Source organism: Lissotriton helveticus, chromosome 6, assembly GCF_964261635.1.
Source record: "Lissotriton helveticus chromosome 6, aLisHel1.1, whole genome shotgun sequence".
Lineage (NCBI taxonomy): Eukaryota > Metazoa > Chordata > Amphibia > Caudata > Salamandridae > Lissotriton > Lissotriton helveticus.
The window spans coordinates 1,928,200,852-1,928,225,869 of NC_136067.1; the positions used below are offsets into that span (position 1 = coordinate 1,928,200,852).

General features: G+C 50.1%; 1 protein-coding gene across 1 annotated transcript in view; it reads left to right on the forward strand.

Annotated features, from left to right (window-relative positions):
- ELP3 (elongator acetyltransferase complex subunit 3) overlaps positions 1–25,018 on the forward strand; it is a 731,849-nt gene that overhangs the window by 441,329 nt on the left and 265,502 nt on the right. Inside the window, exon 11 of the mRNA XM_078649905.1 lies at positions 16,744–16,834. Coding sequence (XP_078506031.1) covers positions 16,744–16,834 — 91 coding nt within the window. The remainder of the gene's footprint in view (positions 1–16,743; positions 16,835–25,018) is intronic.

Below are 25,018 nucleotides of genomic sequence, written 5' to 3' on the forward strand. Positions count from 1 at the left end.
GCTAGGGCCTAGTACTGCTGGCCAGCTAGGATCAAGATTAGTAGGGGAGGCATGACCCAATAACATGACTTCGGTCTTGGAGCCGTTAAGCTTTAGAAACAGCATTGTTTTGGGTTCTGTGTTTCAGGGTTTTGGGTACCTGTGGGTTTGGACCTCGGGGTTCCTTGAGAAGAAGGGTGCACCTCCAAGCGGTGTCCATAGTTTTCCGAGTTTGATTGAAAGAGACACTTTGAATATGTTGCTGCCAAATAGTAGGCAGTGGTACAAAGTGACAATGGCCACCGTGTTTCGCATAATATGATTGTGGTCATAGCTGTTATATCCCCCAAAAACATGTCTGCTAGTTGATCAGCTGTCGATAAGAATTAAAGTGGGCATACTGTGAAGGTGCATGTATAAGCAATGAAGTTGCAGTCCAGAGGCAGAAGGCTAGAAGAACTCTTGAGCACATCAGCAATTTGGCCCCATAGAAGGGCAGGATATGAAGAAGGATGGCCTTTCCCAAATATGCTTGCAAATCAAGGTAGATGAAGCAGCATGGAATATACCTCTTCTACGTAGTAGTCAACATGTGGTACATATAATTTTTCTATGGCTCTAGTTTTCTGATAATATCCTTAGACCACTTTTTACGTGCTTCATGTTGGTAAGTGCAAGATAATTGAATTTATTTTTGTACCTGTTTGTTTCGCCAGTCTGGATCCGGACATTTTTCCACAGCAGTTCCTTTGCGCGTAGGTAGACATCGTCTACCAGATGTTACGTCGTTAGAGTCCATATAAGCCCTTCCCTGATGCGCTGACGTCCGTTTCTTCATTTCCACGCTTCCACCCGGATTCTGAGTGTAATACCGCTAGCCATTTTTGGCCTACTTTTCGTTGTTGAAGAAACGGTGTGCTTTTTTCTGGATATCTTCAGGGTCCTGTGAACTACTATGTCGACCTGTACCCTCATCCAATTTGCATGTGATGTCGGGGCACGCACCCTTATTCCAAATGGTGCAGCTGTGTCTTCAGCTTCAGTCGTTGGCGTTGCAGGAGCGCCACATGACCCAGTTAGCAGCGTGGTGGTTGTGGGCCTCTCATTGATTGCGTTCCTCTTCTTCTCCGAAAGACTATTCGAGGGCCAGCTCTCGAAGTACTTCATCCTCACTGTCGCCTAATAAGTCACGTCATAGGCCTTTTCCAACTTTACCGCATGCGCATGATGTCTATGACTCGCATCTTATTTCTCCGATTTCTGAGTCGGAGCAACAATCTTAGCCGCGCCTACTGGTATTCCCCGGCGCAGAGGTGACTCTTGCTCAGATAAAGGACTAATATCTCTCTCTCCATGCCATTTTTGGCTCTCAGCCTCCCTCTCGTGTGCTTCTGGGCCCCAAGGTGGTCGCAACTGACTCCAAAATGGCGGGACCTCCCTTTGCATCAGTGGGCCCTCCGAATCCGTGATCAACTTCTTCTCAGCTCTGGTGCACAGCCCTTCGGGGTTCCCACCTTTGACGCCTGTGTTGGATTTGCCAGCGCCTACTTCGGTGTCAAAGACACCGATCTCCCCTACTTTGTCTCTCCTCCCTGACACCAAAGTGTCATCTTCTCGACGCAGATCAATGTTGTGGGAACAGTCCTCTTTGGGCTAACTTCCTCTGCCTTCGGAGGAGCCCCCTGCTATTTTCTCCTTGGTACACCAGTATTTTGGTGATGTGGGTGAGCACATGACTGAGCCTCCTTGAGTTTCATTGGGTTTCTGCCCTTGGTGACGCGAGTGGCATTGATTCTTCCCCATCCTCTGACTTGTTTTCTCTAGCTCTGCTTTTGCTAAACTTTTGAAAAGAGTTGATGTAGTTCTAGGGCTGCAGCTTCCTTCTGTGGAAGTGGCTATTGATCCATCCTTGGGGTGCTTCAGAATGGGCAGCTGAGAACTGAGCCTGTACTTCTCTTCAGTGAAATCCTCTTTGATATTCTGTTGTGCACTTGCAATAAACCCATTATAAATACCTCCATTGACTGGTCTAAAGCTCATAGGGACCATCCTTCCCCTGGAGACCCTCTTTGTCTTTCTCGTCAGCCTACTCCGCACACCTTTGTGGTTCAGGCTGCTGTTGTCGGATTTGGTCTTGCGCCTTCTCACCTTAGTCCGTGATGACTCTGAGGACACACTTTCTCAGTTGGTACAGGATGACTGTCAGGCGGCTACGTTACTGATTCGTTGTGGCATGAATATCACAGATTATTTTGGACTGGCTATGGCCCTTCTGGTAGCTCTTGGCCGGCTTGCCTGGCTACGAACCTCTGGCTTTTCTGAGGGTGTTCAGTCCGCCTTGGTGGACATGCCTTTCGATGGTCAATATCTGTTTGGCTGTCAAGCTGACTCTGCTTTACGATATTTTTGTAATAGTCGCAGTGGAGTGAAATCTTAATCCCTGATTGCTATACCGTCCTCTTTCCCCCCCATACTCAGTGTGGCTGAAAATTGTCTCCTTCATTTATTTCTGTGTGAGCCGTTATAGGGCGGTGCCAGTTGGCTTCTTCTTTTCACTTGTCACTCGCTTGCCGTCCGGTGTGGGGCCCTGCTGTGCCCTGGCAGGTATTTTCTTTTCTTGCATTCTTACCCTGTCAATGACAGGTTGTGGTCCCTGGTTACTTTCTGGGACGCGTCTTAATTTCTGACCATGTTTGGTGTCGACGCCAGTGACTGCACGGTGTACTTTGCTTTCTACCCAAGTTCCGATTGAGGTGTTTTCATGGTATTGCGCAGATGCACTGTTGCCTTTTCCCTGTTCGACAGGGTATTTCATCTGTATGCCTTACAGGTATTCCTCAATATGTTTTTGACACAATGATACCCCTTATAGGGGACTTGATGCTAGTCGGAAGATGGTGCACTGGGGTTCTTTTTGCCCCCCTCTTTTTTGGGGAGTGTTTCTCCGTGCTGGCCAGGGGGTTCTTTCCTTCCACTCTGCCTGTTGCCGTTCTTTCTTAGCAGACGCAAGGGAAGGGGCATGGTTCTCGGCCTATCGTTCTTTGTCTGGTTCTGCACTGAGTGGTGGTCCTTCTTTCTCTCATTAGGTGTTAGCACTTCTTGTGCTACTTATTGCTATACATGGCAGAGACCGGCTCCTCTTTCTTTCGCTCCTTGTGGCCATCCCTTGTCCGTATCTTTGCATGAGTCACCAATTCGGCTGCTGTACCTCTTCTATGCCTCTGCATGGCCTGTTTTTCTGTAGCTTCTGCCTTGTGGACAGCTGCATTTGCTTTCACTTTTTGATTGAAGCCGTTTCTATGACACCTCCAATACCAACCACAATGTTTTGTTACTGGCCTGGCTGTTCAAGTGTGCCTACTACCCTTTTGGGGTTTATGGCTAATTTTCATCTTCCGTTCTTCTCGGACATGGGCTTCGTACCCCTCCACTCTGTATTGGATTGTACGGAGGTTTGTGATCCCTTAGGATGGTATCAGGCAGACTGCTGAGCATGGTTTTGCTTCAGTCCAGCTAATGGAGGACTAAGTCTTCTATGGCTGGTCAAATGTCATTTTCTGGGAGTAACTGCCTCACTTTTTCCAATAGAGAGGGTTTGAACCAAGCTATCTTGGTTTTCCTTGCAGTTGAATAAGAGGTCTCGCTCTGTCATGGGTGAATCCCAGTGATGGTAAAGCCTTGTAGGCTTACGTTGGACAGCATGGCTTGAATCTGGTTGCTTGGGGCTATTGACAAACAGGAAGAATGCAGTCTTTGTAGGGTTTAACTTTAGGAAGTTAGTTGACATCCACAAATGGCTGAGTTTGAAGCAGAATTTGAGCCTCTGTCATTGGATGGGGATATTTTTATGTAGATTTGGGTATCATCTGCATATTGATGGATGTTGGTGCTGCTGTCTGCAGAAATTGACCCGACAGCTCTATGTAGAGCTTATGTATGACATGGAAAAGGATGGAACCCTGGGGTACTTTGCAGGAGTCTAGTAGTGTTGTGATCTTGAAGTACTTATTTGAACGAGCTGGCACCAGTTCATGAGGTAAGATAAAAATCATTTCAGGATAGTGCCTGAAAATCCCATGTGCATTTTCAGATTGTTGATCCAAACAGGACGGTCACCTGTGCTGAAAGCTGCAAAGAGGTGAAGCAGGACCAGAAAACAGGGGTCATTCATGTGGTTTAGGAGGAGGGCTTCGCTGACTATTTGAAGTGTGCCTGCATCAGCGGGTATGCTGTGACTCCAGCGTATATATCTTAGATCTTTCCCCAAAAGGGGAGAAGGAGTGCTTAGTCAAAGGGCACAAAAAGACAGGGGGCTAGACGGTGAAGCGGACTAGAGACTAACTCAGCTACTACCCCTCCCACTATTTTAAAGGCTTGGTTGTGTTCGAATTAGAGCCTAATTGCAAGAAACTTTTGTTTATGTTATGTTATGTTAGGCGCACTTTTATAGCGCACGGATGCCCCAGCCAAGGGGCGTCCCGGCGCTTCCAAGAATAACAAACACAACACAGCGGCAACGGCAGGAGATGAACAGCATGGAGGCTAAACTAACTGTGAGAAAAGATGGGTCTTAATAGCCCTCCTGAACTTCAAGAGCTCATCCATTTCCCGGATATGGGGCGGAAGAGAGTTCCACAATTTTGCGGCCAGTACCCTAAAGGACCGACCGCCGGCTCTACATAGCCTAAACCGAGGAACAGTTAACAGATTCTGTCCTGAAGATCTCAGATTACGGGCAGGGACATAGGGCACCAACAGATTCTGAAGATTTTGGGGAGAGGCCAGCTTGAGGATCTTAAAAGAGAGACACAAGGTCTTAAAGTGGATCCTCTGTGCCACAGGCAACCAGTGAAGCGAACGGATGGTACTATCCGCTGAGCAGAATCTGGGTAAGCCCACCAGGGCTCTGGCTGCGGCGTTCTGGACGCGTTGTAGCCGAGTAATCTCTGCCTGATTGGCTCACAATAGAAGCGAACTGGCGTAGTCAAGCCGAGATAAAATAGAGGCCTGTACAATCAGCTGTCTGGTGGAGGGATCAAAGAACCTCAAAATAGGTCTTAATCCTCGCAGGATGCCAAAACAGGTGGCCGCCACTTTTTTGGTGTGTCTTGAGAAGCTAAGGGCAGGATCCAGCCATACCCCTAGGTTTTTTAGCTCCAGAACAGGAATGGGGGTCACACCCAGCTCAGGGGGCCACCATATGTCACCCCAAAGATCGGCCCGTTTGCCCACGACCATGACCTCAGTTTTTTTGGCATTTAACTGGAGACAGTTGGTATTCATCCAGCTGGCCACTGCTGAGAGTCCGTTCCGGAAGCTGGGGGCATCAAGGTCGGAGTCACCGCTCAGGACGACCGCCAGCTGAGTGTCGTCAGCATATGACACCATCGTAATGCCCCATTGCTTGACGACACCCGCCAGCGGCCTCACATAAAAATTGAAAAGGGTAGGACTCAACAACGAGCCCTGTGGCACACCCAGCTGCAACGGATAGGACTTAGACTCAAATGGTGGAGTGACCACTTTAAAGGTCCGGTCAGCGAGAAAAGATCTGAACCAGTCGAGTGCAGTGCCCGACACGCCTGCCTCACCAAGGCGTTGAAGTAAGATCTTATGTGAAACCGTGTCAAACGCGGCACTAAGATCCAGCAGGATCAGCGCCGCGGTCTGACCCGAATCAAGCACGGACCGAAGATATTCTGTCATAGAGAGCAATGCGGTCTCAGTGCTGTGACCCGCACGAAAACCGTTCTCGGATGGATCCAAAATACCTGCCCTGGTGAGATGTTCAGATAGCACCCCATTAACAAAGGCCTCAGTGATTTTAGCCGGCCAAGGAAGGAGTGAAATAGGCCGGTAGCTCTCAAGTTTAAGAGGGTCCAGGGTGACCTTCTTGAGTATAGGTGTCACCACAGCCTGTTTCCATTTGATTGGGACGACCCCAGAAGAGAGGGAAAGATTAATAAGCTGGCGCAAAGGAGGAAGACCGAAGTCTGCTGAATCTTTAAACTGAGCTGGACGCAGGGGGTCAGTAGGAGAGCCAGATTTTACCTTGCTGACCAACATGCGAAACGTCTCCAACGATAGATTAGGCAGGGAGACAAGGGCATGACTATTGGTCAATAAAAGGTTAGTAGGCTCAGCAACCGGCTCAGGTCTAGAAAAAGCACGGTAAATGGCTTGGACCTTTTCAATAAAAAACAGAGCCAGGTCTTCGCAGTGGGTCGCTGAACAAATTTCTGACACAGCGGCTCTGTTGGCTGTCAGGTCCTTAAGGACCTTAAAAATAAGTTTGGATGGATTGGAGCTGTTGCTAAATTCCTGAACATAGTAGGCAGCACGGGGTCTACATACTGCTTTGTGATAAATTTTGACTTTCGCCAAATAAAGCTTCTTATTCTCAGCATCATAGAGTTTCCGCCAGTCCCTTTCTGCCAATTTGCAGGCTTTTTTTAACAGCCGCAGGGAACTGTCATACCATGGACTGGAGGTTTTAGAACGCTGTTTAGTCCAAAGCGCAGGAATCAATGCGTCCAAGGCCCGAGAGACCCACTCCACATAGTGATTATAACCAGACTCAGCATTAAGAAGAGGATCTAGTGGATTAAGCTCCAAGAGATGATGGAAATCCACCAGGTTAAGTTTCCTCCAGTGACGCTTGAGCACAGCTCTATGCACAGGCGTGAGGAGGTACTCTCCAATCTGGAGGGAGATTTTAACTAAAAAGTGGTCGGTCCACGCGACCGGACAAGGTTTGGACACTTTGACCCCAGACAAGTTGGTAAGAAACGGATCAAGAATATGACCACCCACATGGGTGTTATGAAACACTAATGTTAGCCTCAGCAGAGCTGTTTCTGATTTCATGATTTTAAGTGTTTTAATGTGCTTTGTTGATATTTTGCAGACGTTAGGAGGTTGTTGTAATTCTCCTGAGTTAGTGTAGAACTAATGAATTGCCATTATTTTCCCCATTAGAACTACCCATATTACACACAAAGTGGTTAGTTTAGTTAAATTGTGTCTTGTTTAAAGTCTGGCGGATGCGAACATCTGTCAAAAAGAGGTGGACGTCCCACCCTCCTTATTTAGACAATATTGTGCCTTTGTGCACTCTAAATAGGCCAGACTTGCATCCACCACATTTCGGCAGTGTCCTTGTCTGCCAAACGCTTAATAATCCCCTTTGTTTCCTCAGTAAAACTTGAAGCATTATTGTTCTTGATTTGTAGAGTTGGCGTATGCTTTGAAATGGGCAAGCTTCGGTCTTCTGCTTCTGATATTGCGTTTTGGTACAGATTGCAAGCAAACTGTTTGCTCGCAAGTTGAGGTAGTTATGAGTTCTATTAGGCTGTAGTCCTGGGCCAAGGCTTCCCACTGCTGCATCCTCCTGTCTGTCATTTTAGGACGTATGTAAAATAGAAGGCTGTTGTTTTGTGCGGTCAGCCTTATGCACTTGTAGTTGAAGACTAACCTTATGCACTTGTAGTTGAAGACCTTATGCACTTGTAGTTGAAGAATAACCTTATGCACTTGTAGTTGAAGAATATACCTATGCAGTTACAGCAGTGGTTGTACTTTGTTTAAAATAAACCAGTAGAATCTGTTACAGATGAAGTCACACACCTGCTCTTCATAAAGAAATACATCCAAGAGCAGCCCTTCAGGATGGGTGACCCTAGTGGAAGTCATCTCCTAACTTAGCTCTGTGACTGGAAGACGTCTATGGGGCTCAGAGACACTTAACCTCATATTTCCTTTCACTGGAAATATTGGAGAGTCAGGTTGGTACGAAGCCAAGCCATTGGCAATTGAAGAGTTTGACCTTTAGACTGGGTTCAGGTTCCAGCTTATTCTCCATACCACTCACACATGAAAATGTGGTCCATGTCTTTCTCTACCGGCTTAAGATGATCCAGTAACTGGCAAAGGCGGCAGTCCATAAATGCACTTAACTGTTCGAGGCTCTGGGACATCGTCAGCTTTCCAAAGTATAAACTGATCCTACTGACCCTTCCCGGCTGCACGCCTCACCTCAAACTGTGGTTAGTTCCTCGCTGGAGACGAGTTACTGGGAAAGTCAACTGTGGTGATGACCAGATGGTTTGTGACCTTGTAATTATACTTATTCTATTGTATCATCATGATACTGCTGTCCAGGTTTGATGCGGGTTCTGCAAGAGGAGAAATACCTACCTTTGTCACAGTTGTCTTAAGAGTGACAAGCTCACAAGAAGGCAGCTTTGGGCTGGTGGGTCAGCCGCATCTTGACTTCAGGCATGTCCTTCTGTCCTGGAGACCACGTTGATCATGGACACCACCCTTGAAGGTTAAAGACATCGCGTTTGACCAAAAATCCATAGTCCAATCCTGAAATGATGCAGCACCTAAACGGGAGCTGTGTTTAATCCAAGTATGTCACAAAGACTTTCGAGGTGCAAGTCATGGGAAAGATGGTACTTATTAGTGGGCAATAACAATTATGTTGTACATTCCCAGAAAGGGTTACACCTGTTCACTGACCCTTGCATGGTAGGCACAAGAGATCTGGAAGTGAGCTGCCAAACTGAACATTTGCCTCATGTTAAGATATTTCATGGGCATCAGAGTTCAATGTGTGTGAACTAGATCAGACAGTGTTTGACAACCTGTTCAGCCTTTGGGGCAAACAGTGAGCAGTCCTCTTTGCATTGAGGGGAAATGGAATATATTTGGCCCTCGTTTCCAGGTTGCTAAAACATAGGTCACTGGGGAAGCATTCTCCAGGAGCTCGATTGGATATACACATTTGTAACGGTCCCTTTCTATCAGCTGAGCTCGTCGGAGTGCTGTTGTCAAATGATTCTGGAGGCACTGAATGGGCAAGGCAAGGTCGACCTGGTTTCCATAAGCTTCCCCATTTGTTGGAGAAGTTTCAGTCTTATCTGGAAACGCCAAGTTTCTACTTAGGCGAGAAGTAGGCTGGATTCTTCATCACAACCCAAATCTTCCTCAACCTCTGGGCCTACCTCCGATCTTAGATTTCAGAATCTTGGAGCTATCTCAGGATGCATGCAATTGCTTACATGTCCTTGACAGGCTCTACTAATTCTACATACAATCTGAAAAGGAAAAGGTCCTACACATAGTGCTTAGGGATTTGTGTGCTCCTAGTGCTGAGTTAGCCTCAAAGATTACAAGCTTGGATATGTCAGGTGTAAACACATGTGCCTTTGGCAGCAATCTCTCATTAGATGAAGAGGCCCAGCTTGGCACACTGTTCCTCCAGCCTGTCGTTAGGACTTAATGAAGGACTTATTGTGCATGTTTCCCTTAGTCAGAAAAAAAATCCAAGGTGTGAACTCATTGTGTTGCTTCTGTGTTTCATATCCTCTCAAGCTGACTCTGATCTCAAGTTTCTCACTTGTCAGATGGTCATCCTTATGTCTATCACCTCTGCAAGAACGTGGGATGGAGATATAGGTGTTCTTCTGTTAAGGGCTGTGTATCAGGTTTCATCTTGACAGGGTATTGGTTCACACACGCAATTTAGTTCCACACAAAGGTGACGTAAAGCCCCTAAGGTCTGACTCATCTGACTTTATTTTAGGTAGGCCCGTCGCCATTTTAGACAATGGAGGTCACCATTTTAGACAATGGAGGTCACCATTTTAGACCATGGAGGTCACCATTTTATATAATGTAGGTCGCCATCTTTCTCCATTTATGCAGAATCATTGTCATGTCTGCCACTTGACGCAGATGTTGTCTGACCTTATCTTTCTGAGAACTGCGGAAGAGTCCAGTCATTCGACTGATGACAAAGATATATCACCTCATGCGATATCAGTCTGGGCCAAGTGTCTACTTATCACCATGTCTAGGTCAAATAAGTACAATTACAGACATATAGGGGGTCATTATAAGTTTGCGGTCCGATGGACCGCCAAACCTGCAGTGACGGTGCAGCTACCACCACACTGGTGGTCCAACTGCCGTATTGCGACTTTGGTGGTGACTTTGGCGTTTTGACCACCAAAGAACTGCTGCAACCTCTGGGAATCCCAGATCCAGTGGAGGTTGCGCAGCGGTCTGAGGCCGCAATATGTTGGTGGTGCCACATTTTTCATGGCGGTGAGCCCGCTATGAAAAGTGTGGCAGTGAGGAAACTTAGGGGGCTCTACAGGGCCCCCCTATTGCCTCAGGGCCTGGGAGTGCATGCAGGGGGGGCACATTGTGTGCCCCCCTGTCTTTATGCACCAAACCTGGTAGAACTATGCCAAATGTTTACTTTACAAACAAAGGGTGCTGTCTGGGTTTCATCTCACCCTCACAGTTACCGTGATATTGTGCTTCAAGTCACCCAATTCTAAGGTGGAGCAAGCTCTGCACATGCTGAACATTAGAGTAGCGCTGAGGTACTACACTAACCGAACTAAATCTTCTTCTCTAGATCTCAACTATGGTTTTCGGGCAAGACCCAGAAAGGGAGGTGGTGGCCAAGGCCACTATTGCTAGATGTCTAATCGACTCCATCAAGTTTGCCTACCAGATGGCAGATGTGCGCACCCACTCTACAAGAAGAATGGTTATGATGGCGCTGTTTGTGAGCAATATGCTATTACATCAGATCTGCAGTGCCGGCATTATTGCTTGAATAGTGACACAAAGACAGACACTGGCGTTGGACAAGTGATGCTGTGGAGTCCGTTTCAACAATGGGACAGCTCTTTTCTTCCCTCCAGTGTAACTATCTGCTCAGTCTTCTCTACAAATAGCATGTGGCTTTATAAAAGATAGAGTAATGGAGATTAAATGGCTCTTGCTTTCACCTGGCTTCAATATGTCAAAGATAATTTTAATAAGATTGGGCTAGGGCACTATTATGATAATCCTGATTGTATTGAATCCAATATGACTTGATCATAAATGCATATTATGCTGAACTAAGTATGTCTAATCAGGATCGTGGAACACAAAACTGTGTAGACGGACGCCTAAACCATCCGCAATTTTATTTGTCTTTCACTATCCAATTACAATCACGTTTCCTCATGACTAGATTTCGTCTTTGCACATTGCACTTTCTTGTGGCTTTCCCCAAACAGGCAAGTTGGTGTGCGAGGCTAACTCCCTGTCCATGCAATAATTCAGCCCAACAATGCACAATGCGCTTTGTGCTGGTTTGCAAGCTCTACAAAGACCCAAGGGCATGCTTCATCAAGCCTGTCTTGAGCGAGATTCGACCCTGTTCTTACCAGAGGGTTTTAACTATTTATGATCTTTATCTACTGCTGCTATTTGTATTGCTGTGCTTAACTTCACTCGAACTGCTTTATCAATTAGGAAACGCTATAAATTGTAACAGGAATGTACGTTTTAAATGATTTTATAGCTTTATTTATTTGGTATTAGAACATTGGAATGTTGGAATCTCTATTGAAAACAGTGGAGTGCCCTGGGATTAAATGGCTGGTAGGAGCTCCAATATTCCAATGTTTCTTTGTTCACAGCTCTGGCCAGTCCGGCCCTGGAGCATTGATTGGGATATTACTTGAACCACTGATTTCCTTTTTATGAAACTAATCCCGATCCGGCCATTTTTGAAAAAGTTAATGCATTTTATGCCAAAGGTTATAATTTTGTATTAGAACATTGGAATGTTGATAGCTCGTCCGTAGATCGGGCCTATACCTTGGGAAGAGGGCCTTTAAGAACTGTTAAAGCCTGTAGCACTGGGCTTTTATGCTTTATTGTTCTTTGTCAGTGCTTGAAAGAAAAGTTCCCTTATTGTTTGAAAATATTGGTGTTCAAAAACTGAGCTATTTACTGTTTATCACTATTCTGGTTTAATGGTGGATTAGTTAGGAAAGAAAGTGTAAGCCTATTTTCAGCAGTTATTTAGGCTTATTTGGGAAGGATCCAGGCATTACAGTGGCATATTCAGAAACTCTTTGGTTGGGGAGATCTGGAAAGTGCCATGCTTTTTGGAGACTCCTCTGTCTGGCCCACCAACTCCTGGTGTGACCTCTGTAGTTCAGTAGAGCATATTGATTAGTTTGTCTGTATCATTTCTCTCTTTTGGTTGTTGCTCGGTATTTGGTCCAAACAGTGTGAATCCTTGAAAAATGCATCACTGGAGAGAATAGGTCACTTGCCCAGCAATAAAAGTTCTTTGCATGTTCGATAACATCTGTGGACCACTACTGTATCGCAAGGAATCAGGTTGAATAATTCATATTCTTCTAGCCCTAGGACACTCCCGCGCCGCACGGCCACCAGCTGCTGCGTGTGCATCTCCTTCCTCTGTGCCTCGCTGCCCGACTGCCGCCTCGTGACCACGCCCCCTCCGAGCGGCGTGGTCCGTGATCGGCGCTCTTCTCCCTGTGCCCTGGTATTTTTACTGTGTTTAACTGTTTAATTTGTATTGGTATTTGTTAGCATTGCTGTTTCCCCCGCTGTATTGCCTGTCTCTCCCTGCCTGTCGCCGCCCTCCGTCAATTTGTATTGGTATTTGTTAGCATTGCTGTTTCCCCCGCTGTATTGCCTGTCTCTCCCTGCCTGTCGCCGCCCTCCGTCAATTTGTATTGGTATTTGTTAGCATTGCTGTTTCCCCCGCTGTATTGCCTGTTTCTCCCTGCCTGTCGCCGCCCTCCGTCTTCCCTCCCCGCTCCCCGCTTCCCGCCACCACCGCTGACCCCGCCCCTTTTTTCATTCTGTTCCCTCCCCGCTCCCGCCTCCCAGCTGCTCCGCCCACCCGCGCACTTGGCCATATATGGCGACCGTGCGACGCAGGTAAGTGTCCTAGCCCTGGGACACTCCCGCGCCGCACGGCCACCAGCTGCTGCGTGTGCATCTCCTTCCTCTGTGCCTCGCTGCCCGACTGCCGCCTCGTGACCACGCCCCCTCCGAGCGGCGTGGTCCGTGATCGGCGCTCTTCTCCCTGTGCCCTGGTATTTTTACTGTGTTTAACTGTTTAATTTTATTGGTATTTGTTAGCATTGCTGTTTCCCCCGCTGTATTGCCTGTCTCTCCCTGCCTGTCGCCGCCCTCCGTCAATTTGTATTGGTATTTGTTAGCATTGCTGTTTCCCCCGCTGTATTGCCTGTTTCTCCCTGCCTGTCGCCGCCCTCCGTCTTCCCTCCCCGCTCCCCGCCACCACCGCTGACCCCGCCCCTTTTTTCATTCTGTTCCCTCCCCGCTCCCACCTCCCAGCTGCTCCGCCCACCCGCGCACTTCGCCATATATGGCGACCGTGCGAACGCGCAGCGTTGACGCGCAGCGGGCGCGCCGATTGTGCGCCGAAGGCGCGCCAAAGGTAAGCCCGTCTGCGCCCGTCCGCGCCTGGACCGTGCCCAGTGCCAGGACCTCTGGCCCACGTGGACCCCGACCGACCCGCCTGACGTACACCGCCGCCACCCTCATCACTCTCAACACCGACCGACTCACAGGATGCTACCAAGCCACTCCGAAGCAAACCCACGGACCCTTCAGCTGCCACGCCTGCAAATTCTCCTGCATCCGGACCTGCCCGACACCAGCACCCGCCAAGCCGAACACCAACAGCAGCCACCTCAAGTGCATCCTGCTCAACACCCGATCCGTCCACAGACACGCCATCGAACTCTGGAACCTCCTAGACGCCACAGCCCCTGACGTTGCCTTCATCACGGAGACCTGGATGAACGCCTCCTCAGCACCCGACATCGCCATCGCCATCCCAGACGACTACAAGATCACCTGGAGGGACCGCAACGCCAACCAGGTGGGAGGAGGCGTCGCCATCATCCACAAGAACACCATCCGCATCACGACCAGCACCGACAACACCTCACCCTCCGCCGAACACCTGCACTTCCAGATCCACACCGACCCGAAGACCACCCTCAGAGGCACCCTGATCTACCGACCTCTGGGACCACGCACTCAATTCAGCGAGGACATCGCCGACTTCGTCAGCCCGCACGCCCTCCCCTCCGCTGACTACATCCTCCTGGGGGACTTCAACTTCCACCTGGAGAACAACAACGACTGCAACACCAGCACCCTGCTCGACAACCTCGCCAATCTAGAACTCAAGCAGCTGGTGTCCACCCCCACCCACCTCGCCGGACACACACTCGACGCCATTTTCTCATCCAGCAAAGACATCACCTTCAGCCACGCCACAGAACTCCTCTGGACGGACCACAGATGCATCCACTTCACCTTCAGAAGAACGACGATCCACCACCACCAGCAACAGGTTGCCCGAAGAAGCTGGAACAAGATCACAGCCGACCAGCTCGCCGCTTCCCTGAGTCAGCACCCTCCCGCCAGCTCAGCGAACCCCAGCCAGGCCGCCGACAACTTCACGAAGTGGATCAGCGACTGCGCAGACGAACTCGCCCCTCTGAAGATCCCGCCCAGCAGGCCCAGCAGTAAGAGAGCCCCTTGGTTCACCGACGAACTCAAGAGCTCCAAGAAGAACTGCCGAGCCCTCGAGAAAACCTGGAGAAAGGAACCCACGCCGGACAACAGGACCACCCTCAAGCTCGCCACCCGGAAACACCACCAACTGATCCGCACCGCCAAGAAAACGGCTTTCAAGAACCGACTGGACAACAACGCACACAACTGCAAGGAACTCTTCAACATCGTGAAAGAGGTCTCCAACCCCAACGCCGGAAACAACGACATCACCCCATCGCAAGACCTCTGCAACTCCCTCGCCTCCTACTTCCACAACAAGATCGTGGACATACACAACAGCTTCAGCACCCAACCGACGCACGCCACGACCGCAGTAACGCCACCCACCACCACCCTCCGCGCCTGGACCCCGGTCAACACCGAAGACACCGTCCGCATGATGAACTCCGTCCACTCCGGATCTCCGACCGACCCCTGCCCTCACCACGTCTTCAACAAAGCCGACGCTGTCATCGCACCCCATCTGCGGGACATCATCAACACCTCATTCGACACCGCCACCTTCCCCGAGAGCTGGAAGCACGCCGAACTCAGCGCTCTACTCAAGAAACCTACAGCAGACCCCACCGCCCCATCTCTCTACTCCCGTTCCCAGCCAAAGTCATCGAGAAGACCGTCAACAAACAGCTGGCCGCCTTCCTCGAGACGAACGGATCCCTCGACCCATCACAGTCCGGATTCCGTGCCAACCACAGCACCGAGACCGCCCTCATCGCCACCACCGACGACATCCGAGCTCTGATGGACAACGGAGAAACAGCGGCCCTCATCCTCCTAGACCTCTCCGCGGCCTTCGACACGGTCTGCCACCGCACCCTAGTGCAGCGCCTCAGGAACGTCGGAATCCAGGAGAAGGCACTGGAATGGATCGTCTCCTTCCTCGACGGAAGAACACAGAGAGTCCGCCTACCACCGTACAAGTCAGAGGCCACCGAAGTCATCTGCGGCGTCCCTCAAGGATCCTCGCTGAGCCCTACTCTCTTCAACGTCTACATGAGCCCCCTCGCGGCCATCGCACGCCAACACAACCTCAACATAATCTCCTACGCCGACGACACCCAGCTGATCCTCTCCCTGACCAACGACCCCGCCGCCGCCAGAGCCAACCTGCACGAAGGGATGAAAGAGGTAGCCGAGTGGATGACGACCAGCCGCCTCAAACTGAACTCAGACAAGACGGAGGTCCTCATCCTGGGCTCTTCACCCTCCGCCTGGGACGACTCCTGGTGGCCTCCCGCCCTGGGCACCGCACCCAAACCGACAGACCATGCACGCAACCTGGGCTTCATCCTGGACTCCTCCCTCTCCATGACCAGGCAAGTCAACGCCGTCTCCTCGGCGTGCTTCAACATCCTGCGCATGCTTCGGAAGATCTTCTGGTGGATCCCCACGGAGACCAGGAAGACCGTCACCCAGGCCCTCGTCACCAGCCGACTGGACTACGGCAACGCACTCTACGCCGGAACCACCGCCAAGAACCAGAAGAAACTCCAGCGCATCCAGAACGCCTCAGCCAGACTCATCCTCGACGTCCCACGACACAGCCACATCTCCGGACACCTAAGAGACCTGCACTGGCTCCCGGTCAACAAGAGAATCACCTTCCGCCTCCTTACCCACGCTCACAAAGCGCTCCACGATCAAGGCCCGAGCTACCTCAACGACCGCATCAACTTCTACGCTCCCAAACGCCACCTCCGATCTGCCAGCCACGCCCTCGCCGCCGTCCCACGCATCCGTAGAGCCACCACAGGAGGAAGGTCCTTCTCCTACCTGGCCGCCAAGACCTGGAACTCCCTCCCGGCTGACCTGCGCCTGACCCAAGACCACCTCTCCTTCAGGAAGAAGCTCAAGACCTGGCTGTTCGAGCAGTAGCGGCACCCCCCCTCCCCCCCCCCCCCCCAAGCGCCTTGAGACCCTACGGGTAGGTAGTGCGCTCTACAAATGCCCTGATTGATTGATTCTGAAAAGAACATTCACTGACAGAAAGTTAGATGAAGTTGTATGATAGTCTGTACTAGGTGTCTGCTGTATTTGCAAGGACATTGGCTGGGGCAGTACTGCTTTTCATTACAGCATCCATCTTGAAAGGAGTTGGGGGTACAGGCACTGCATTACGCAAATACATATCAGCTAAATGCTGCTCCGCCATGTGACTAATCTTAGACTAATAAATGCAAACGGCATTTTAAAGAGGTTGTATTTTTGTACATATACTCCTTCCACAAATGCATCATAGGTTTTTATTAGAAAAAGCATACACTGAATACTGAAATGTTTTATGTGAACATGCTTTCATCTCTCCTATACTAGGGATATCCCAATGCCCCTGGTTAGCTCAGGAGTGGAGCATGGAAACTTAAGAGAGCTGGCACTGGCAAGGATGAAGGATTTAGGCACAGAGGTAAGAAGCAGATTCGTCCTTGGGCTTTACCAAAGTACATAACACATGATTGCTTTGTGTACAAGGGACATAGCTTTGAACATACAATGTACAGCTTTGCAGTAATGGAATACTGGCTTGATGAGGATGTGGACGGAGAGTATAGTGTGAGCCAAGACTCTTGACATGCTGCACAAATGTATTAGAATGAAAACTTGGTGCAATGTGACCTATGTAACCATGAAGTAGAATACCTGCAATTCATAGGTAACGCTTTTTGGAAGTTGTTCCAACCTTTTAATAGAACTTAATAAAGGCAAACTACATGCTTACACATTAATAAAAAAGATCTTCAAAGCAGTATCATGTGGTTATGTTTTTCCCTTATACTTAATTTGATAACACGTGCTTAATGTATATGATGATTCTAAACTCACTCTCTTTGCAGTGTCCTTGTTTTTTGCAAAAGCTAATTTTGCAGGAATTTGTAGTAATCATGTTGTAATAAAACGACTAAGCTTAAAATCAAAAACATTTTGCATATCTGTTGTGTAGGTTCTTCGTCGATTTTAAATCCCTCAGAAGGAGCCCTGGAATATATGCAGTTCACATTTAAAAGGAGCACTATTTAGATTTCAGTTTCTATCACAATGTGATCTGTTTTTCCAATAAAGTGATTTTCCCTGCAAGTAAGCATATCTAGTTTGTACTCACTCTTCAGAAAAATTCACCTAAATTTCCACTTGTTGAAATACAGGAACCTATGGTTAGTCACATGTCTAAAATGTTGACTTAGGGAGTGTTGCTAGGATAAAAATTTCAAACCTCTTTTTACAAACAAGAATAGTTGGGTCAAGCACAGGGGGTGTCTCAACAGCAGAGTGGAAAACTTGTGTTATATCAGAGACAACACGTTTTTTAGTTCCCTCAGGGTTTCCAGGTTTTAGGCCTCCACCATCTTGTTTCCTTCCAAAAAACATTTCGGGGACCACCACTGAACCCTGCTTTGGGCCCACCCCCCTCAACAACTACATTACTGCCACCACCCTCTGGGTCCCTCCCACATACAGGGTGCTTAGTAGTTAACAATGTTCCACATTCGTCAATCAGTTTGTCGATACGATCCATAACACAGTCCCCTCCTGCATGAGATACTGGTTTCTTCATTTTCGTCTTCCTTGCCTTTTTCTCCACCCTGGGCAACACACCCACAGCCTCACACCCTTCCTCAGTGTTTTTCCTTTTCCCCATAGTTTTGTGTCCGTAAGCTCACCAACAGTACCTTCAAGGAGCGAATGTCAGGGGGGTGGCCCAGCCCAGCCTCCTCCGGCCCCCGACGGCCACAGATGGCCCGCCCTTTGCCCGGGCTTAGCCCGGCGCACGCCCGCACGCGTCCCGCGGTGCGGAAATGACGTTTGGTCTTTATGGAGCTCCGGGCAGGAAAGGAGGGCTGCTGCAGGCGCTGGTAACACCCAAAGGCTCCTGAGGTAGGTAGTTTGAAGAGAGAGCCCCCAACACGCCGCTGAATGCATCTTCTGCCCCCGACATCGCCATAGCCATACCGGACACTTACAAGATCATTCGAAAAGACCGCACCGATCAAACTGGAGGAGGCATCGCCATCGTCCATAGAAACACCATCAAAATTACAACCAGCTCTGACGTCAATCTTGCTACCGCCGAACACCTCCACTTTCAGATCCACACCGACCCCAGGACCACACTTAGAGGAACCCTCATTTACAGGCCCCCAGGCACCCGATCTCAATTCAGCGACGACATCACTGACTTCGTCAGCCCGCACGCCCTCGCCTCCGAGAACTACATTCTCCTAGGAGACCTCAACTACCACCTTGACAACATTCTCGACAACAACACCACCACCCTTCTGGACAACCTGTCCAATCTCGGACTCAAACAACTTGTTGACACCCCCACTCACATAGCCGGACACACGCTCGACCCTATCTTCACCTCCAGCAAGCACATCTCCTTCGATCACACTACAGCTCTCCACTGGACGGATCACAGCTGTATTCACTTCAGCTACAAAACAACCCTGACCCACAACCGTCCACAACCCATTCCCCGAAGAAAATGGAACAAAATCACCACCGACCAACTCCTCACATCACTCAGCCAAAACACTCCCACCCTAGCAACGGACCCAGACCTAGCGGCCACCAACCTCAGGCAATGGATTACCCACAGTGCGGACGAACTAGCACCCCTGAAAAAACACCAGTCGTAATCATCCAGCAAAAAAGCTCCCTGGTTCAATGATGACCTCAAAAATTCCAAGAAGACATGCCGCACCCTGGAGAAGAATTGGAGAAAAGAACCAACCTCAGACAACATGGCCTCCCTCAAGACAGCCACCCGCAAACACCACCAACTGATTCGATCCGCCAAGAAATCAGCATTTAAGGACCGTCTCGACAACAATTCCCATAACAGCAAGGAACTCTTCAATATCGTCAAAGAATTCACCAACCCTCCAGCAGCATCCAACGACATCACTAACTCCCAAGACCTCTGCGATGCGCTATCCTCCTTCTTCTACAACAAAATTGCCAACATCCACAACAGCTTCAAGAATACTCCTAATGACCAATTCATCCCACCCCCTTCAGATCCCACCCCTCCAACTAACTACCTCAACTCCTGGAACCCAATCACCATTGAAGACACCATTCGCCTCATGAACTCAATCCACTCTGGCTCACCTTCTGACCCCTGTCCCCACTACATCTTCAACAAAGCTGACTCCATCATCGCTCCCCAACTCCGCGATGTCATCAACTGCTCCTTCAACTCCGCCACCTTTCCAGAAATATGGAAACACGCCGAACTCAGCGCCCTTCTGAAAAAACCAACAGCAGACCCCTCAGATCTGAAAAACTACCGACCCATTTCCCTCCTCCCTTTCCTGGCCAAAGTCATCGAGAAAGCCGTCAACAGCCAACTCGCAGCCTTCCTTGAATCCAACAACTCCCTGGATCCCTCACAGAACGGCTTTCGAGCCAAACACAGCACCGAAACCGCCCTCATTGCGGCGACCGACAACATCCGAGCACTCCTGGACAACGGTGAAACAGTGGCCCTCATTCTACTCGACCTCTCCGCCGCCTTCGACACTGTCTGTCACAACACCCTCATACAACGCCTCAACAACATCGGCATACAAGGAAAAGCCTTGGACTGGATCATCTCGTTCCTAGCCGGGAGAACCCAGAGAGTCCGACTCCCCCCTTTCTACTCAGAGCCCACCGAAGTCATCTGCGGCGTACCTCAAGGCTCCTCACTCAGTCCCACCCTCTTCAACGTCTACATGAGTCCCCTCGCCTCCATCGCGCGTCAACACAACCTCAACATCATCTCCTACGCCGACGACACCCAGCTAATCCTTTCCCTCACCAAAGACCCCAACACCGCCAAAAACAACCTTCACGAAGGTATGAAAGAAGTAGCCGAATGGATGAAACAGAGCCGCTTACAACTCAACTCAGACAAAACGGAGGTGCTCATCCTAGGATCCTCCCCCTCAGCTTGGGACGACTCCTGGTGGCCTTCCGCTTTGGGATCTGCGCCCACACCTACAGACCATGCACGTAACCTTGGCTTCATTCTAGACTCCTCCCTCTCAATGTCCAGACAAGTCAACGCCGTATCGTCCTCCTGCTTCAACGTCCTTCGCATTCTCAAAAAGATCTTCCGCTGGATCCCCCTCGAAACAAGAAAGACTGTCACCCATGCACTGGTCACGAGTCGACTGGACTATGGCAACACACTATACGCCGGAATTACAACAAAATTGCAGAAAAAGCTCCAGCGCATCCAAAACGCATCAGCGAGACTCATTTTAGACATCCCGCGCCAAGAGCACATCACCGGTCACTTAAAAAACCTCCACTGGCTTCCCGTCAACAAAAGAATTACTTTCCGCCTTCTTACCCACGCACACAAGGCCCTTTATAATCTAGGACCCGAATGCCTCAACACCCGACTGTCCTTCTACTATCCCACCCGCCAACTAAGATCATCCAATCAAGCCCTCGCCGCAGTCCCGCGCATCCGAAAAACCACCATGGGTGGCAGATCCTTCTCCTTCCTGGCTGCCAAGACCTGGAACTCACTCCCCACCCACCTCCGCCTCACTCAGAATCACATCTCCTTCAGAAAAGAACTGAAAACATGGCTATTCGATAAACAGTAAACCACTCCCCCCAGCGCCTTGAGACCCTCTGGGTGAGTAGTGCGCTTTATAAATGCATGAACTTGAACTTGAACTTGACACGCCACAAAGTGTTGCTTTCTGGTGAAGAATTGGCTTGGTAGTTTGGTCTGCCCTGTTCCCATGATGCACTGGGCAAGGGACAGACTAATTTGCATATAGCCAGGTTCTGAGCTGGGATGGGGCAGTGAGCTAAATAACGGTGATGGATCAAGCCCTGATCTTTGGACTGGGTAAGAGTGGTCTGCTTAATTCAGACACTCTGTTCATCACCACCCCCTTTTCTGAATCACAAAGTGTTGCTAGGCATAAATGCCCGATGCCTAGAATTGTGGTTCCCGTTTGCTTGTCACCTTTTACAGCTAATGTTGTGCCCCAGTCTGCGTTCTTTGCTTTCCAAGCAATGATCAAAAGTCGGAGCTAGAGGGGCACCAGCGGAGAAGACCTTGAAGCAGAGGCTTCAAGTGGCTGCCAGGGCAGTAGGCGCACCGCACATTAAAGGAGATGCAAGGCATCAAGATGGCAGTAGAAGTGTCCCAAGAGCCAAACTGCAGACCTGCGGCCTGTCGCTGAAGCAGAACCACATTATGGCAATCACAACCTGCTGCTTTGGGAGGTTGGGCCTCCTCTGGGACATGCAGCTCCCTCTAAGTGATCCATTGAAAACACCGCTGCTTGATGCTCAGGACAGAATGCTTCAGTCCTGTACAGAAACAACCCGATGAGATTGAGAGGTACGGCGTTGGACATACAGGAGCGTGCCATATGGGAGGCTTAGAGTACAAATGAAAATGCATGCAAGTTGGCCAGGGTCTATATTTATGGTTTAAATCTTTTTATTGAAAATCATGTAAACAAAAAAAAACACAGGACCTCAATCTCGTCGTCAGACAATGCATCGTGGACTCCAGCTCAATGGTAACAGTCCAGCTCTGTAATAACTAGGAGTCAATCAGCAATATGAGTCCCACAGAACACCCAACGCATCAACAGAACCCAACCCCACCCATCCCCTCTGTCCTCCAATCAATAAAAAAAGGGGGGGAAATGGGGAAAAAAACCCACCAGGGGAAAGAGAAAGCGTGTCCAATCAGCAGAGAATGGCTTTCCGCCCATGCCCGGGCTTTTTGCGTACTTCCGGAATTGGGGTATCTGCAAGAGGCAAAGTTATTTGGGGCAGCTCAGTTCCCTAAACTCCCCAGTGAGCAGAGTTAGGAAGGGTCTCCACAATTCCGGGAATTCCTCCCCTCTTCCTGCCAGCGCAAGGGATAGTTTCTCCATGCCAAGTACCATCCATAACCTGTGTTGCCAGCCTGAATGTGGAGGGGCCTGCGGAGTCCTCCAGTGTGCTAATAGGTTTTGCATGGCTGCCCCCAGGGCTATCGCGACGAGACGACCTCACCGCGACTTCAGGGGGTACATCAAGGCATTGGGCAGCACCAGTAGGATATAAGACGGGAACCAGAGTAATTGGGTGTCTAAGTGTGCATCTATCTCGTCCAATAATGTACACCAGTAGCCCTGAATTCGGTTGCAGCTCCAAAGTAAGTGTTCCAGTGTGCCTACTTCCCCACATTCTCTCCAACAGCGGTCACTAACGCGGGGGTCAAATTGGTGGAGGCGTTCAGGTGTGTGGTACCAGTAGGTGGCCACTTTAGTCAGGGTCTCAGTGAGGCCTGCATGATACGCGGAGTGTCTCGCTCTGTAGTAAATGCCTCGCCATTCCTTGGGGGTCAGAGCTCTCCCTATTTCCTACTCCCACCGACATCTGCCTGCATTGTACGTGTGAAAGTTTGTGACGAGTAAGTGCTGGTATAGGTCTTAGATCAGTTTCTTGTCAGATGTGCGTGTGACTAACCACTTCTCGTATGCAGTGAGGTGACGCTGCGCCCCTGGTCTAATCTGTGGGTGAAGAGCCCAATGCCGGACTTGCAGATAGGGTAGCCTGTCCCCCTCTGGGATGCCATAGTCCTCCTTCATTTGGTGAAATGAGAGGATGCCATCTAGGTTAAAAAGATGCCCCAGGTTCCTGCAAGGGGATTGCCGCCATGCCTTGAATGCCGTCGGGACAAGGCCTGGGGTGAAGACAGGGTTAGCAAATAAGGGCGTCAGGGGGGAAAGAAAGGAGGTCAATTCGTGTTTGGTGGAGACCCGATCCCATACCTCCATGACGGTGCCTGTAATGTAGGATGCGTAAAGATTGGGCGGCCGGTGGTGTTTGGGTAGGGAGGGGATCCCCTGCAAGGGTATTCCCGCCACTGCCTGGTCCTGGAAAAGCCAGTTTTTGCGTGATTCCAGCTGGTGCCATTCTACCAGGCATCAGAGCTGGGCCGCATAGAAGTAGAGTTGTAAGTCGGGTATCCCCACTCCCCCCTGTTCGGGTGGGAGAACCGCGATGGCCTGTTTGAAGCGTGGGCGCCGTCCCTGCCAAATGAAACGCGCCAATTCCGACTGTGTCTGTTGGATCCAGCCAGACGGGGGACGCAGGGGAAGGGTTTGGAAGATGTACAATATCTGTGGCAGAAGGGTCATTTTGGTGGCCGCAATTCTGCCCAGCCAAGAGAGGGAGTGACGTTTCCATCTCCGAACCTCGCAGTCTAGCGTAGTTCGCTTCTATGGTGGCCGGGATGGTGGGACCCAAGAGTACCCCCAGGTATGGGACTGTAGAGCTGGACCACTGCAGTGGGTGTTCTTCTTGCACCATGGCCACTGTCTCGGCCGATGTTAAGCGCGATGCACTTTTCGGTGTTGATTTTGAACCCGGAGGCCCGTGCGAAGCTGTGCATTTCGACAAATAACGCTCTAAGCGATTGGACCGGGTCTGTGAGGGAGAGTAATATATCATCCGCGTATAGGCTGATCTTGTGTGTATCTCCTCCAAATTTGATTCCCGTGATGAGTGCATGTTGCCGGATTCTTTGTGCGAAAGGCTCCATATATAGAGCAAAGAGGATAGGGGAGAGGGGACACCCCTGCCTGGTCCCCCTGCTGATCGGGAAGCGAGAGGACGTATGTCCATTGACGCGCACCGCTGCGTTGGGCTGTCTGTAGCAGTTCAAGACACGGGTACAAAAGACTTCCAATAGACCGAAGCGCTGTAAGACCTGTTCAGGATAGGGCCAGTGAACCCTATCGAAGGCCTTTTTGGCATCAATTGCTAGCAACATGCAATCTCGTCGTATGCATGACCCGGCCTCGATTAGGTGGAGGACCCGCCTAGTGTTGTCACTGGTTTGGCGCTGGGGTATAAAGCCGGCCTGGTCTGGTTCCACCAGTTGCGGCATATAGGGAGCTAACTGTCCTGCCAAAATCCTGGTGTATAATTTAAAGTCAACATTTAAAAGCGAAATCGGTCGGTATGAGCTACAGCGGGTTGCGTCTTTACCCGGTTTTGGTATAACCGTGATTGCGGCTTCCAAAAGTTCTGCAGGAATTGCGCCCAGTTGGGCAAAGGAGTTAAAGAGATCCCGCAACAGGGGAGCCACCTGATGGGAGAATGTCTTATAAAAGACCGCCGAGTACCCATCGGGGCCAGGGGACTTGCCAAGCTTCAGTCGTGAAATCGCGGATATCACCTCCTCCAGACTGATGGCCCAAGAACGTTGCCTGGGCTGTGTTCAAGGAGGGAAGTTGCGCGCCCTGCAAATATCCCAGGCTTGCTTGCGGATCAAGAGAGTCGCCTGTATAGAGGGATTCGTAGAATGCCCGAAAGGCCTCTGCTATTTCCCTGTCTTCAGAGACCAAGTCACCTTGGCCGGTACGTATGGTCTCAACTCCTCCTCCTAGGCGCTGCTCCCGCAGTTTGTTCGCGAGCAGCCGACCGCATCTGTCCCCCCCGTTGTAGTAGGCCTGTCTAAGGCAAAGGGCCGCATATTCCGCCCTGTCTTGATCCAAAGCTGCTAGCATTTTCCTTTCCACACAAAGTTGGCGCCAAGCACGTGCCGCCCCTGTACGCTGGTGCATTTGCTCCA